General features: G+C 51.6%; 1 protein-coding gene across 3 annotated transcripts in view; it reads left to right on the plus strand.

Moving 5' to 3' along the window:
• The first annotated feature begins 3,832 nt into the window (after positions 1 to 3,832).
• The window catches only part of DOCK11 (dedicator of cytokinesis 11), an 85,535-nt gene continuing 74,535 nt past the window's right edge, over positions 3,833 to 14,832 (plus strand). For all 3 annotated transcript variants that reach the window (XM_086756729.1, XM_086756731.1, XM_086756730.1), the window contains exon 1: positions 3,833 to 3,973. In XM_086756729.1, the coding sequence (XP_086612855.1) occupies positions 3,872 to 3,973 (102 nt within the window). In that variant the 5' untranslated portion in view covers positions 3,833 to 3,871. The remainder of the gene's footprint in view (positions 3,974 to 14,832) is intronic.

Raw genomic sequence — 14,832 nt, forward strand, 5'->3', positions numbered from 1 at the left:
TTTTTTTTAAATCTTGAAGTATTTGAAATACATTAAAACACACAGCTGTATCTCACAGGAATTTTAAAGCTGGGAAATGAAGATGTAATGGCGTTTATAATCCTCTCCCTCCCCAGCAAAAAAGCCTGTCTGGATCTGGGTTACTGAGTGCTGCGGGTTCACTGCAGGAATGCAGGCCCCTCTCCAGTGGAGTGAAGCACTGCGATTAATGACCTGCTTAAGGTTGATCACATAGTTAAGTGTTTTTCTGGGATAGGCCCATTTGCAGGTGATAAAAAGGCCCACAGATAACTAGAGAAGGCAGTGCAAAACAGAGAATTATTTCCTGATGTTATTAAATGACATTTATCTTGGATGGTTTGTGAGAAATGAAATCCTAAACTGCCACTCACATTTCCACTCATTTGGGAGGTTTTCAGAGCTGGTCCAGGAGTCCCTTATATATGGTTCCAGACCTTGTATCAGTGTCAGCTGCCGACTGACAGATGTTAGACAAAAAACACCCTGATTCTGCCTTAATGCATCCTCTGTAAATGAGAAGGATTCCCACACTTGATGTCCTGTGCAAATTTTGTTTTCTTGTGGTCTGTGCTCCCCGCCAGATCTGGAGCGGAGGTGGCAGAAGAGCTGTTTCACCCATGTTGGCCATACCTTCTGGTGTGTTTCCTCCCTGGTCACTGTGAGCTGGGGCTGCTGCTCACCCTCTGATCAGCCAGGAAGGTGTGGATGCCTCTGATGGTTTGGGAAGCAAACCTCAGCTGTTCTGAAGGCTGGAATGGGTGTGGATAAGAATTTAACTTTCTAGAAAGTCGTGTAAAGATGCATATGTCTCCTTTTGCAGTTTTCTCAGGTTGCCTGACTATGCTGTTTTCTCTGAGAACACTGAGATTTCTAGGGTGAAAAGATTGTCTGTAGTGTGGTGTCATCTCTCCCTCCCTTTCAAATCTCCTTGGCTGCTGGCTGAAGTAGCCTGGACAGCTCTGCCCACACCCTGGTATTGTGTGGTTTCACCATCAACACACGTAATGCAAAACACTGAAATTTCCACTGTTTTTCTAGGGTCATGGCTTTAATTCCGTGCTTGCTGTAAGGATGGTTCAGGTTTTTTAAGGCTGATATTCAAAGTCAAAAGTTGCTGCAGGCTGGGAGCTTTGGATCACCCTTTTGCCAGTCAACTTTGTGTTGTTTCAGCAGATCCACCTCTTTTTTCCTTTTATTTATTTATTTTTTCTGTGTTGATATTTGTCTTATTGAAATTTCCTTTTGGGTTGGGTGGGTCATAAAGCCTACCCAGTAGCAGAGCATGTTTCCGTGGAATTTAACTCTTTCCTCAGAAAGAGGAATTCCCTGTCTGAACTAGATGAGGAGAGGGTGATAGGGAAAGCAAATAGGAAGAGCTGCCTCAGCCTGCAGCAAAGACTTTCTTTCTTCAGAGAAATGGTGTTTATTGCAGTTCCTGTGCTTTCAGTAAGTGCATGGGACAAGGGCAGGCAATCCATCAGCTGTAGCCCATCAGCTGGAGAGCCTGGTGCTCAGGGCTCTTGATTGAATATGCTAAAGGCAAAAGAGATGCTGCAGCTGCATACATGAGAAGAAAATGGAAGTGATTTCAAGGAATGCTTATGTTTTGGAAAGGTGTGGAATCAAAATTATACTAGGAACCTTGAAGCTCTAGTCTCAATAAAGAGGTGAAAATGAAACTGTGAGTTCCCTATGGTAGGCTGGGTTCAAGAAAGTGTGGTTATCTGAGGCAGTGCAATTCCTCAGCACCTGCAGAATGCCCCTGCCTGTGCTTGGGTTCCTGCCTTATGCTGATAAACCATTGCTGGCCTTTCTTCCCCATGCAAAAGGAGATGAAAACCACAATCCTTGCAACCTTGGACTTGTATTGTCACGGTGATGCTGTGGCTGCTGTTGTCTTGCCTTAGTACTCCTTGTGCTTGAGACTCTTATTCTGATGTTTGGCCTTCCTAAGAGGGAGTCACAGCTTTCTGCATGTGATGTGTCCTTCCCATTGCTTCTATTTTCCTTTTGCTTTCATGCTTAGCTCGAAAAAAAACCAGCCTCACTGTTCACGGTCTTCCATGTCTGCTTAGCTCAGTTGAGTGGGTTGCTGATGTGCAGCTGATCAGATGCAGCCTCTCGCTGGCACCACACCAAGCTCATAATATTAGTAGGAACTTTTTGCTTCTGACAGGAAAAACAAGGGCTGGGTGCTCTCAGGATGACTTTATTTCCTGTCAAGTGACCCATCACAGCGCTCTTCTCCTCAGCCCCTCGGTTCTCAGAACTCTTCCTAATCTAGCCAACCGAAGGCAGAAATGACACTGCCGTGAGTGCACAGCCCACAATCATCAGTGCTGTGTTGGCTCATGCTCTCTGCAGGGGTCAGGGACTCTCCCAGCAGGCAGGGTGAACCGGGCTACCCCGCACTGTGACAAGCATTGTTCTGTTACCTCTCCAGGTGAAGGAGACCTAAGCGATTTTACTTACCACTCTAGCCCAGCCCAGCTCATAGCAGTGCTGTTGCTGGAGCTGTATGATGTGATGGTTTGCAGCGGTTGATTAAATCTCTGCAAGAATGTGCATGGGTGTGGGGATAAGGAAATGAACATCTGTGTGCTACATTTTGCCTCACAATGTTTTTTTTTTTTTTAATCTTAATTTAGACAGATTTGGAATAGCTTTGTTTTTGTGAAAATGCTACTTCTCTGGCTCATAAACTCTTTTTTTTTTTTTTTTTTTTCTGTCCTTCATCTAATAGATATTTGGTAATTAACAAACTTTTAGATTTGTTTTGCCTGTGGTGTAAAAACTCAGAGCAGTTTAATGTGAAATGGTGTCTGCTGCCCCTTCAGTGAACTTCTAAAAACAGAACTATAACCAGCCTGCATGCTTTAGAAGTCACAAATAATGAATGGTTTAGATCATAATAGCTGTATTCATTACCCACTACAGATTGGCTCTCATAATCTAAACAATTTCTCTATACGTTGTGTGGCTGACAGCATGCATACAACTCCAGCGAAGTCTTTGTAAATAGTATTTAATCAGCCATATGGCACAATATGTGTAAATTCCTTAAGAGTATGACTACATCGCAACTCCATCCAATTCAGTATCCTGCTGTGAAGACACAGTACACAGTAAAATAAGAAAAAAAAAAAAAGTCTTAAAGTAAGGCTTTAGTGTACAAAACATCAAGGAGCAATGGCTCTCTACCTCTATCATAATTTCAAAATCACCATCCTTAAAAACAGTGGACAAGGGCAAAGTAACAAGGACTAGGGATTAACCAGTCCTAAGGAACCTTCATTCCCCATCCTTACTTCTCGCTTTTGCAGCCGGGCAGGCGTACGGGATGGGGGCCTGTGTAACCCAAGCACCTTCCTCTAGCAGACCCCTCTCTGGCTGGGGATGCTCAGTAGCGAGATCTGATCCCGGATCCAGCTCAGCCGTACGGGCAGCGTTCTTATAAACGTCCAGTGACTTCGGCTGTAGGCTGCCAGCTTCGGGTGGGCCCCAGCACCCCTGTGCCCTCGCTGCTGCCTCCCCGGAGTTCCGCCAAGGGAACAGCCCCTGCAGCGGGGGGGGGTGGGGGGAGACGACGACGGACACGACACGGACACACACGGACCCCCGGCCGCGCTCGGTGTGCCGGAGTACGAGGGTCTCGGGAGATGAGGGATGGACACAAGAGGCACCGGCCCCGGGCCGGCACCTGCCGCAGGGACAAAGCGGGGGCCGGGCCGAGCAGGGGCCCTCCCCGGCTCCGCCCAGCAGCTCCGCCCGGCCCTGGCCCGGCCCCGCCGCGCCCACCCGCCGTTCGGCTCGGCCCCGCTCGGCTCGCCTCGGCGCGGAGCATGTCGCCATGTCGGAAGTGAGGAAGTTCACCAAGCGGCTCAGCAAGCCGGGCACGGCCGCCGAGCTGCGGCAGAGCGTCTCGGAGGCGGTGCGCAGCTCCTTGGCCCTGGTGAGCGCGGCTCGGCTCGGCCCGGTCCGGCTGGGCTCGGGGCAGCTCCCGGGCGGGGTCGGGCGAAGAGAAAAAGGAAGGGGCTGGGCAGGGGATAGAGAAGGGGTAGAGCTGGGTCGGGGCTGGGCAGAGTGGGGGACGCGCAAGGCAGGGGCTGGGAAACGCTGGGCAAGGGATGGGCAAGGCACGGCTGAGCAAGGCAGGGGATGGGGATGATGAGGATGAGGAAGGACAGGGGCGGGATTCCCTCTTCGGGCTCTCTTCAGCGTGTGTCGCGTCTCGCCGTTCCCCCTTCCCCCCGCCGGCCATCGCCGTGCCCGGGGATGCGAGGATCTCAGGGATCCAGCGCCCGGGCTCCGTCCGTGCCGGTGCGGTGGGAGCGGGAATGAGCAAGAACTGGTCCGTGCGGAGCACTGAGCGAGCAGGCAGCAGAGCCCACCCTGCACAGGGCGCGGGCAGTGTAAAACTGGCAAATAAATAGGGCGGGGCTGGGGGGCACGGCCTGGCGAGGTGAGAGGGGCATGGGCACTGGCGTCAGCCGAGAGCCCGATGTATCCCGGGAATCACGCTCCAGTGTCCAGGGCGAAAGCCACGTGCTTTATGAGATGCGTTTCATCCCAGCGTGTGGGATGCTGCAGCAGGTTGGCTTGGTGCTCACAGCTGTGCAAACTGGCTGCTGTACCCCGAGGGGATGCTGGGGCCCGTTCGCATCCTCCCTGGGCTTTGCTGGATGTGTTTCACTGTTGCTCATTGAATTACTCTAGCGTGTAATCAACTTTGACCTTGGCGTTGATGGAAGGTGAGTCAATAGGATGCGCAGAAAGTGCAGTACAAGTTCAGTGAGTAGCTCCTATTAGTTCTCTGCTGTCTGCAAGTGCTGTTAAATAAATGGAGGCTTTTAAACAATTATTAAAAAAACAGAGTTTTCTTCTAAACTTACTGATTTCTAGAGCTGAAAAAAGCCAGGGTGATAATCCAGTCTGATTTCCTAGTGCCATGGCCATTGCTTCCTATGTGCGGTTGTTCAGGGATCATTGCAGGCTCCTGTGTCACTTGCTTTCCCTCTTTCATCAACAATACATAGGGACAAATGCTTTGTAAAGGCTGATGGAACCTCTCATTAAAAATGGAATTGCTTGTAGAGGACTTGAAGAGCTTTGATATCTGACAGGCAGATGGTTACTCGGTGCCTTTGCCAGGTGCCTTCTGTCAGAGAGGGAAGGGGTGGGTGGGACTGCAGGTGAAAATAAATAAAACCCTGACAGCAACCCAAAGGAACCGATGGAGTCCAGCATCCGTCAGCTGCCATGCTCTTTCTAATCCTCTCTAGGGTTTCATTGCCCGCACGGTCCCTGCCAGCTCTCTCTTTCTGACAGGCACATCCCCCAGAGCTGCTGTGCTGCTTCATGTGTTCACAGCCAAGCGCTGGAGGATGGTGGGGGCAGGTGTCTCTGATTCCTAGGTCTTGGCAGAGTTTCCTGCTTTCAACAGTTCAGCAGCGAGGGATAAATTCCAGTGCTTCTGCATCACTAGAAAGAGCCATGAGACACTTGCAGTGTTCAGGGAGCGGGGAAGGAGGTGGCATAAACTTATCGGGCTGTCTGAGATGGCACTTTGGCCTCCCTCAGTGTTTAAGGATGAGGTTAGTGCTTTCCAGGTTGCTCCAAGAAAAAGGTGGTTCCTCTCCATTTACCAGGTTATCGTCCTTGCGAGGAAGATATGTCTGTGCTCTGGTGTGCTGGCTGTCGGGAGGGTGGAGAGAGGAGGAGACTGAAAAGCTGCAGTTTCTGATCCTACTCCAGCTCAGCCTTGGCACCAACGAGCTGGGCAGCTGCAGAGCGTGGCATGAATGTATCCCCTACCCGTCTGCCCACTCCTTGCCACAGGCAGAGTTGGGGAAATGGAAGGCCCCAGCATTTTTGGTGCATGCCAGCAAGCTGCAGTCCCAGCTCTGCCTCACCCTGGGGCAGTGCCGAGCTCACAGGTGCCCCTGGGAGGCAGGGGGTGGTCGATACATGGGGAGCAGGGGCTGGTGCTTGGTAAGTGGGTGGAGCAGGCTGCCAGTATGCAGTGTGGCATCTGCCGGAATGTGGGGAGCTGGGGCTTTCTGTCAGTCTGAATCAGGCTGGAGCTGCACTAGGAACCACGCTTGGCAGGTCCCATCCCCTTCCCGCAGCCTGGACACAGCGGGTGATGTTAAGGCAATAAGCATGTGAGTAGTTTAATACTCCCCTGGGGGAGGGACCCTGGGGACACCCTGCCTGTCCCTCGGTGATCCTGTTGGATACCTTGGCTCTCTGCTTGCCTTTGGGCAACCGTAGCTGAGACCATGAGGATTTGTGGTGGTGAGGGTGGATGAGATGAAGGGGTGGGGAGCAGAGCTCGTGCTGCGTATACGAGAGCACACAGGAAGAGTGGGTGCTACAGGACTCTTCCAATGTGTAGATTGAGCTCAGCATTTTGGGCATTCAAGGCACTCCCTCGAGACAAGGAACTGTCTGGAGTAAGAGGCCATTTGTAGTCAGTGAATGAAATACTAGTACATTAAAACGCCTTGGCAAAGAAAGCTTTTAATGTCATGGAAGCAGTCAGCTTGAATGGAGCTGTAATTTGTGCATTAAATTGAGACACATCTCCAGCCAGGAGCGCTGTGCTCTGGCGCGGCTGGCCTGAGCGAGCATGATGTCTGGTACGATGCAGCTCTGAAAGTGCTGTCCTGCAGGTGCAGGGAAGCTCATGGCATGTTGTTTCTGTTCCTGGTTTTCCATCTCTGGAAACGTTCAAGGCCAGGCTGGATGAAGTTCTGAGCAACCTGATCTAGTCGGGCATGTCCCTGCTCCTTGCAGGGGGGTTGGACTAGATGACCTTTGAAGGTCCCTTCCAACCCTAACCATTCTATGATTCTATGATTCTATGATTTATGCTTGTCTAGCACCAGGAGAATATTTATGCTTCTCTTTGGTGCTCAAAGCTGGGATGAAGTTGGTGGGAGCTTGGTCAGTGACTTCTTGCAGAGCTTCACTCTTTTGTACCTGGGAAAAGGGGAGTGTTGGATATGGCGGTGGTCAGACAGCAGCAGCAAAGGAAGGCTGTCCCTTTCCAAGGTGTTCAGGGGTACCCGTATCCCACCCATTGCCCTTTGGACCAACTGCTAGGATGCTGTCAGTGCTGTTCCTGTCATGGTACAAGCGGAGCTGTAATCCGGAGCTGTAGCAGTGAAAGTAGGTGTAGGCTGCGGCAGGAAGCTTGGAGGCACTTCAGTCCCCGTGGATGGGGAAGGATGAAGACAGCTTTCAGTTGGGGCTCTCTTCCTCTTGCTGCGCTGGTGTTCCCGGTGTCCCGGCTGTCGTTCTGGCCCTATATTATGTTCATGGACAGCCTGTGTAAGGGAGGTCTTGGCAAGGAAAAAGAGTTCAGCAGGAATCCCTTGAAAGCACGCACAGCCCTGCGGAGCGGAGTTGGGAGTGCTGGTGGTGCCGCAGGCAGCCAGGGTCTGTGGGAACCCTGGTTCTCTCTGAGCGCTTTTCTTTGCGAGGCTGTAGGGCAGATTGTATCAATTTCAGCTTTGAATGGTCCCTGATGTGTGCTACTGATTATAACTCATGGATGGAGTTTTGGCAGAATAACTGACAAACAAGGTCACTGTTTAAATAAACAGAGAAATTTAGCAAAAGCATTAAGTCGGCAGGTGGGATAAATGACAGTAAAATATGAAGGAAATTTTTAAGTGTGATAACTTAAACCATTCTTAACCAAGGGATTACCTGCAGCTGAAACCTTGGGGCACCAGAATTAAAATACTGTGCTAGAAGTGCAAATTCAGAGCCAGAGTGCAAAGTGCTGATGATATCTGGGAGAGACATCTGGGCTAGACCTCAAGGAGCACAGCCAGGGACCTTTGGCGGCGGATAGGCACGAATGATTTTTGGCTCAGACCTTCAGTGCAATCTCCTTCCTCCCATCCTCTCCACACTGAGTGTTCAAGGAAGGGAAAGTCTTGGGGCAGGGCAGGAGAAGTCTGCCCCAAGGCGCTGGCCGACTCGGGACCTGGGCGGCTGTGGGAGAGTTGCAAGATGGAGCTCAGCCCTTCCCAGGGGGATGCTCTGGTGCGTGGTCCCCTGGTCTGGCAGAGGTGCCTGGGCACCTCTCCTTCACCCCATCTTTGCTTTGCCCGCAAAAGTGCTATGGAGCATTGCAGAGTTGAGCAGTTTAAGAGCACACATGCAGGTGAATGAGATCTGTAATCTTGGGTCTTGTGGCACTGCCAGGAGAATAGCAAAGGCTTTACCTTCTGCCTCAGGACCCGAATCAGCTGCACGTGGTCTGTTGTTGCCCTGCCTGCATGTAAGGCCAAGGCTGAGCCAGAGCCTCCCTGCGCCTCCCCTCTCCGGGAGCGATGCACTTGGCAGCGGCAGGGGCCCAGGAGGAGAGGGCAGTGTCTCCAGACAGTTGCAAGTTTTCCAAAGGTGTCATTCGCTGTGTTGTGACAGAGAAATAAAATGTATGGGAGACATGAGATCAGAGGAGCAAGCGCTTGACAAAACCCAGACAATCCGTTTTCCCACAGTGCTGCCAAAACTACTCATCTGGTGGTGGTTTTAAGTCTCGCGCAATTACTCCGATTTTCTTTAGATCATTTCTATACAGATTAAGTGAAGATACATTTAATGCTTCACCATAGAGATTTACAAAGGATGCAGACCCTGATCTCAGAAGGAGCCGCTGGGTGTCAGACAGCCTGGTGGTGCGTCCCTGGGCACCCCAAGGTGCAGTTTAGTGGCACCCAGCCACGCTCACAGCTCTCGGCCACGTCTGCCAGCATCTGAACGCCCAGCTATCGCAATGTGGGAGAACCTCTGCTTGCAAACAACCCCATCAGTTCTTGCTGTACGGACGTATTCAAACCAAGCATCTGCTCTCCTGTGTTAACATGGTGCCGTGGGATGCACACCCTGAAACCTCACCATGAGATCGTGGGCAGCCTGCGAGGAGATGAGTTTTGTTTGATCCTGGCTGGGCTGGGCTTGCATGTGTGGCTCAGTTTCAGGCAGACACACAATAGGAGATAAAAAGCTCCTTAATGGTGATGTTAAGAAGGTTTTGACTGGAAGCAAAAAGGCATTTTGTTCTTTCTGTGGTATTTTTCGGCTCAAACAATATTATTAGTGTCAGAATTTATACTCATGCAGAGGAAATTGGCTTTCTGCATAGAATCTTCCTTTGATAAGCTAAATTCACTTTGATCAATGTGAGGACTGTTTATATGCAGTGTGTGTAGTGATCTTGGTGCTCAAGAGAGACGCAGAATATATGCATGTTCCCTGTTGGGTGTTTGCATAATTTACATCAAAAGAGACCAGAGGAAGTTCTGCCCTTGCGTAAGTGGGTGGGAGTTTTGCTGTTGGCTCAGCCGGGGCAGGTTTTGGCCTCTGCGGAAGGGTGCCGCCGGGGTTGGCCACCGCAGCTTGCTCGGGTGACTTCTGTGGAAGTGCTTACAGAGAGATTATTGCTCACAGGGGCTTATTCAAGAAAACACTTAAAAGCATTCTTAAAATTAATCACATGCTTTCCTGAACTGGGGTTCATGTGCTGTAAGGGGTTGAATTTAGCTCAGTGCTGGCTGCGTGCCGTGGTGTGGCTCTGGGTAGCACGTGCCGTGGAAATGTCCTGGTTCACTCCTGCCTGAGCTCACATCGGTTGTGCAGGGGATGAAGAGGAGTGTTTGAATGAAGAGGAGTTCTTCTCTGTTTTTTGGAGAGGAGCAAGGACCCAGGTACACTGTGCAGCTGTTTGGGGCCAGTTAGCAGATCTCTGTCATGGCTCCTACCAATACCCAGTCCAGAAGAGACGGAGCAATGCCTTGCTCCCCCACGCATGCCTGTGCGCTGAGGAGTGGGTACTACAGGATGGGCTGCAGTCAATGTGTCCATTTCTTGAGGTTTTTGGAGGCTGTGACAAGCTTTTAATGGGCGTTAAACCTTATCCTTCCCAAGGCATCATGTAAATATATATGTCCTCCTGCCCCTTATAGGAGGAGAACAACGCATCCAGCCCTTACGCACATGTGCATATACCTTTTATCACATTTTCCTGGCCATGTGGCTGGGGTTTTAGCTCTTGCTGGACAAGGTTGAGAGTGCTTTGTTCTGTGCCAAGGACAGTGTCATGAAAACGCAGGTATCCCTGCACTGACAGCGTCTGCCCCAACCTGCCACCGTCAATGCGGTGAAACGCCTGGAACAGATGGTTGTTGTTGGTGCCTGCAGCTAATGCCAGCAATGCGGTTGGGGATTGGGTGCATTCAAAATCCAGTGAGGGGATGGCTCTCAGGCTTTGTTTCAGCCTCTTCTGTTATCTGGAGATATTTGTAGAGTCCCTCCCAGGACCAGAAGCTTTTGAACCTGGACTGCCTGCTGTAGTGCATATTTTAGCATCCTTTTATATATGCAGCTTGGTGGCTCTTACCGCATTTCACTTAGCCCTTTGCACGCTGATTTATCATCTCTAATGATTCAAAATTACACAAAGCTTTTGACATTTCTGTGGCCTGAGAGTGCAAGTCATGGTCACACACGGCAGCTGAACAGCAGCCAGGCTCAGAGCACATGTGTGCTTTAGCTTTGCTGGTTAATTGGCCTCCTCATTCCCGTTCTGTCCAAGAAAGAAAAGGGTGGTTTCGTACGCCTTTGTGGCCATTGCTGTCATCTCAGAATCGCTGGAGTATGTTTCCCTGCCACCTTCTCCCTCCATTTCTTTCATTCCCTTAAAAAGTACAAATCAAAGCTCTCCCTTCCTGGCTCCGCTTTCCTTCAATGCAGCCCTGACTTATCGTTACAGCTTTTCTCTGCCTCCCGCTGCTTCTCTAATGGGGTCAGATCTGCTCATTCCTGACCCCCTTCTCACCCCTCTCTCCTTTCTTGCTGAAATGCAATTTTTTTCTCCCCGCTATTAATATCTCCTGCCACAGTGCTGTCCCTGCGAAGTGGCTGCAGCTGGAAGGAGACCCTGCCTGTTTCGATCCAGAGCGTTCCCTGCCCCATCATCCTCCTCCTGGCCCCGTGCTGGGTGGCATCCCCACCGCACCTTCTGTCCCCAGAGCGGGGACATTGCGCGGGTGCAGCCGGAAAGGTGACATCTCCCCTGTGCGGTATTAGGACCCGGTTGTGTCAAAGTGCTGTGCGTTGCTCTCTGTAACAGCCACGTGTCTGACTGTATTTTGGCAGCGGCCAGGAGCCCGGGATGCGGGTTGGAGCTGGGCCGCAGGGTCTGTGCGAAGCAGGGCACCTCTCCCAGCAGATCTGGAGGAAGCCGTGGCTCAGGATGGCGGCTGGCCCTGCACCTGCCAGCCTGCCAAGCCCGTGGCTCTGCCCTCGGGGACACAGAGTTGGCCAGAGCAGGGACTGGAGGGAAGCATTGTGCCTTGGCAGGGGGCTGGGTTTGTGATAGTTGTAGGTAGGAGAGGCACGGTCAGGTAAGGAGAAAGGACCCTCCATCCATCTGTTGGAGGAAGGTGATGGTACCGGGTGAGGTGGACTAAATGCCCACAAAGCTGGTTTTCAGGGAGGCAAACCCAGCTGCCAACAGACAGCCTCTTTCTGTGGCAGTTTGGGGATCCAAGAGAGTTCATTCAGCTCAGACAGGTTTCACGTGCAGTTCAGCGTTTTCTGCTGTGCCTGGGGAGCCCTAAGTAACTCCCTTGTCCCTTTGCATAACGCTGGAGTTCGTGTGGGTGTCCTCATCCGGGGAAAACTTTGAAGTGCGTCTGTCAACAACGGCATTTTTGACTGCGCCCGTCCACAGGCCCTCCTGCATTTGCTGGGGAGAAGAGTCTAAAAAAAGAAAGTGGCTGCAGCGATGTGCACCTGCGTCTGATGCCTGCAGCCCGAAGAAGGAGGATAGATGGGGCTGAAACAAACAACTTCCTGAGCTGGTTAAACCACCGCTGACATCTCTGGGGTTTGACTTCCCTGCTGGGGCTGTTGGCTGTATTGCTAAGGCAACCCAAAACCGTCTTCTGACTTCCTGCTCCGTTTTTCCCCAGCGTTGCTGGACGCGCTTGTGTGAGTCGCTTCACCGTTGCCCGGCCTGCTTCGTGGCCCACTGAAGCCGAGGAGCATTTCGCCTGCTCGCCTTTGGGGAGGGGCTGCGCAGTTGGCTCGGCCCCATGCACAAGTGGTTTCTTGAGTGAAAAACAAGAGTTTTTAAGAGCAGGCAGGAAAGGGAGGGGTTCTGCTCATGTGCTTTAAGATATTCTGAAGCTGGCTATTCTGGAATGGGTTGCTAAATATAAAACTGATACTACATAAATAAATGATGAAATACCAGTGACATCTGAAAAGCACTTTGGGATGCTCCAGTTAAGAACTTATATAAATAACATGTATTATTGTCATTGTAATTACTATTTTCCTTTTTTAGCACGCCTGTGCTTACAGAATGTTTAGAGAAGTCATATCTGGCCGAAATTCAGCTGTCCCATAGAAGCCAGTACCCTTTTGCCAATTTCTATTAATGCTATTGTTTTCCAAGGAGAAAATCAAAGCTGTGCTGTGCTGTCACGTCTCTCATGCTCTGCGGCAGATGCTCAGCTGGATGCAGGTGCAGCTTGACTGATGGAGAAACACACTGCTCCCTGTGCAGAAGGGCTGGATTTGAGCCAGGATGTATCTGGGCAGGCAGGGACATAGGGGACTCCAGTGTCTGGGGACTGGAGACGCCGTGGCAGTCTGTACTGAGCTGTCACTGATGTCTCTCATACGGAAGCACTTGGTGATCCTGAGGAAGGTCAGCGCACAGAGGACAAGAACACTGAAAGCAAGCTCAGATGCTTGCCCTAATTCGCTGCCCTGTGCCAGAGCAGCGCTGGACCATCCTGTGCGTGCTTCTGCTAGAGATAGGCCATGCCTCCAGCTACCGCTCACCTCCGACGGAGCTACCGCTCACCTCCGACGGAGCTTTTCCTATTGACTGCACTCGTTCAGGGCACCACTTGCAGAGGTGATGTGTGGAGGCAAAGTGCATGTGGGCTGGAGTGGGAACACTGCCACGCAGCCGGGGCTGCTCACAGGTTGGCAGTGAACTCTCACTGCTTCATTGCAGTGCAGCTTCTTTCTGACAGCTGTTTCCTTTGCTTAAGTGATTATGCAAAAATCTCAAGCTTTCAGGAAAAAACAGCGTTCCTGGCCCTTGTGGCTGCAGAACTAAGTTTCAAAATGGGATCTGCTAAAGGCTGTGAAGTGTGGAGTCCACTTCTAGAGAAGTGTAAGGGAATTGAAGAGCTATACACTGATTATTCTGACTTGTGAAATTTCTAAGCCAGTTTAAAGATATTTTGAGGCCTAAATTAGTTTTATTTGCCAGGCCTAAGCAGTAATGACAGGTCAATGTTTGTGTGTCTACACTGACATAAATTTTTTGACTGTTTTTTGAAGTTGCCTCCAAGCCAGTGCCTTGCACTGATACTACACCACTCTCAGAGTCAGTGCTGATATCTGCAGACGCTTGCTTTGTCACTAGAGAATTGGACATTACATTGAAAAAGGAGACATCTGAGTTACAAAATCCCAGAACCCAGTCTGCCCTTCCTAGCGCTCAGATGAGGTTCTGCTGCCACAGGGGCCATCGAGGCAGGAGGAGGGACATGTAGGTCGGTGACATGCTTTTGCACAGGACTTGAGCGGGGTGGAGGGAAGCACAGGAGAGGGGGCAGGCTCTTGCTCCGTACTTTCGGGTGGAAAGCGTGAGTCATTTTCACTGCAAGTGTTTTCTTGCAGGGTGCCAGGACTGTGCACCCATCCTCCCCTTCCTCACCACATGGCTTTTTATTTCTCCGAGAGCTCCTGTCAGATGCAGCCATTTCCATTTAATGCAGAGCAGGGATAGAGAGGTGCTGTCTGCGCTGTGTTTCAGAGCTGGAGCGTGGTGCAGACTGGCACATAACTCCTGTATGAAAATGGGAGCACGGGGGCTCTCACCCAGACACCCGTCTAATGAGACCCCTGGAAATGATGCACTGGCAGCTGTGTCTCCTGTTGCCTGGCTGCTGGGCTCCCTTTGCCCTGTGTACCCACTTCTGGGTGTAAAAGAGACAAAGCGAGTCCTGCAGCTTGTTGTGGGAGTGCTGTGGATGGAGGAAGGGCGACTCTGCTTGCCTGGACCACAAAGGTTTCCTTTCAGGGTATAGCACTGCAGGGGAAAAAGGAGGTGCTGGGGTACCCTGCTGAAAACATGACCTAGCAACTGGGAGAACCCACGCTGCCTGAGGGAGGATCTGCTTGCTGCTGGGAAAGGAGAGCCCACACAGGGCTGGCGTGCCATGGATCTGCTCCCATGTGTTGGTGTGGCCCATGCAAGCCTGTGTCCTGCTTTCCTCTTCTGCTCTGGGCTACAGAGCATCCATGTCCATCCGTGTGCTGTGAGCATCCACGCGAGGCAGTGCTGCCAGTTTTGCTCTGGGATGCAGGATTTGGGTGAGCAGGGAGTGCGGTGCAGGACAGGCTGTCTTGCAGCGGGCAGACACATTGGAGCTGTTTCCGAGGTTGGCAGCTCGCTGCCCATGGGAGGGCTGTACAGAGTGTTGCTCTGAGCCATGTTGGCACCCAGCTTCTCCCTGTTGGGTCCCTTCACCTCATCCTTCGACCCTGATTGCCCACAGGGCTCCTCTCTCCTGTCTGCAGCTCACACCCACTCCACCACCGCCTCTTGGCCTCCCTGTCCCCATCTCCCGCCTCTTCCAGCTACGCAGCCCCAGCCCCTCCACAGGCCCCTCTTCCCATGATGTTGCATCTGCACTCACCTGCCTCTAGCACGGCCCCATCCCCAGCTGAGCCAAACCCACAGCCCCCATCCCACCCACCCCT

Source organism: Chlamydotis macqueenii, chromosome 11, assembly GCF_036417535.1.
Source record: "Chlamydotis macqueenii isolate bChlMac1 chromosome 11, bChlMac1.mat, whole genome shotgun sequence".
In the NCBI taxonomy this organism is placed as follows: domain Eukaryota; kingdom Metazoa; phylum Chordata; class Aves; order Otidiformes; family Otididae; genus Chlamydotis; species Chlamydotis macqueenii.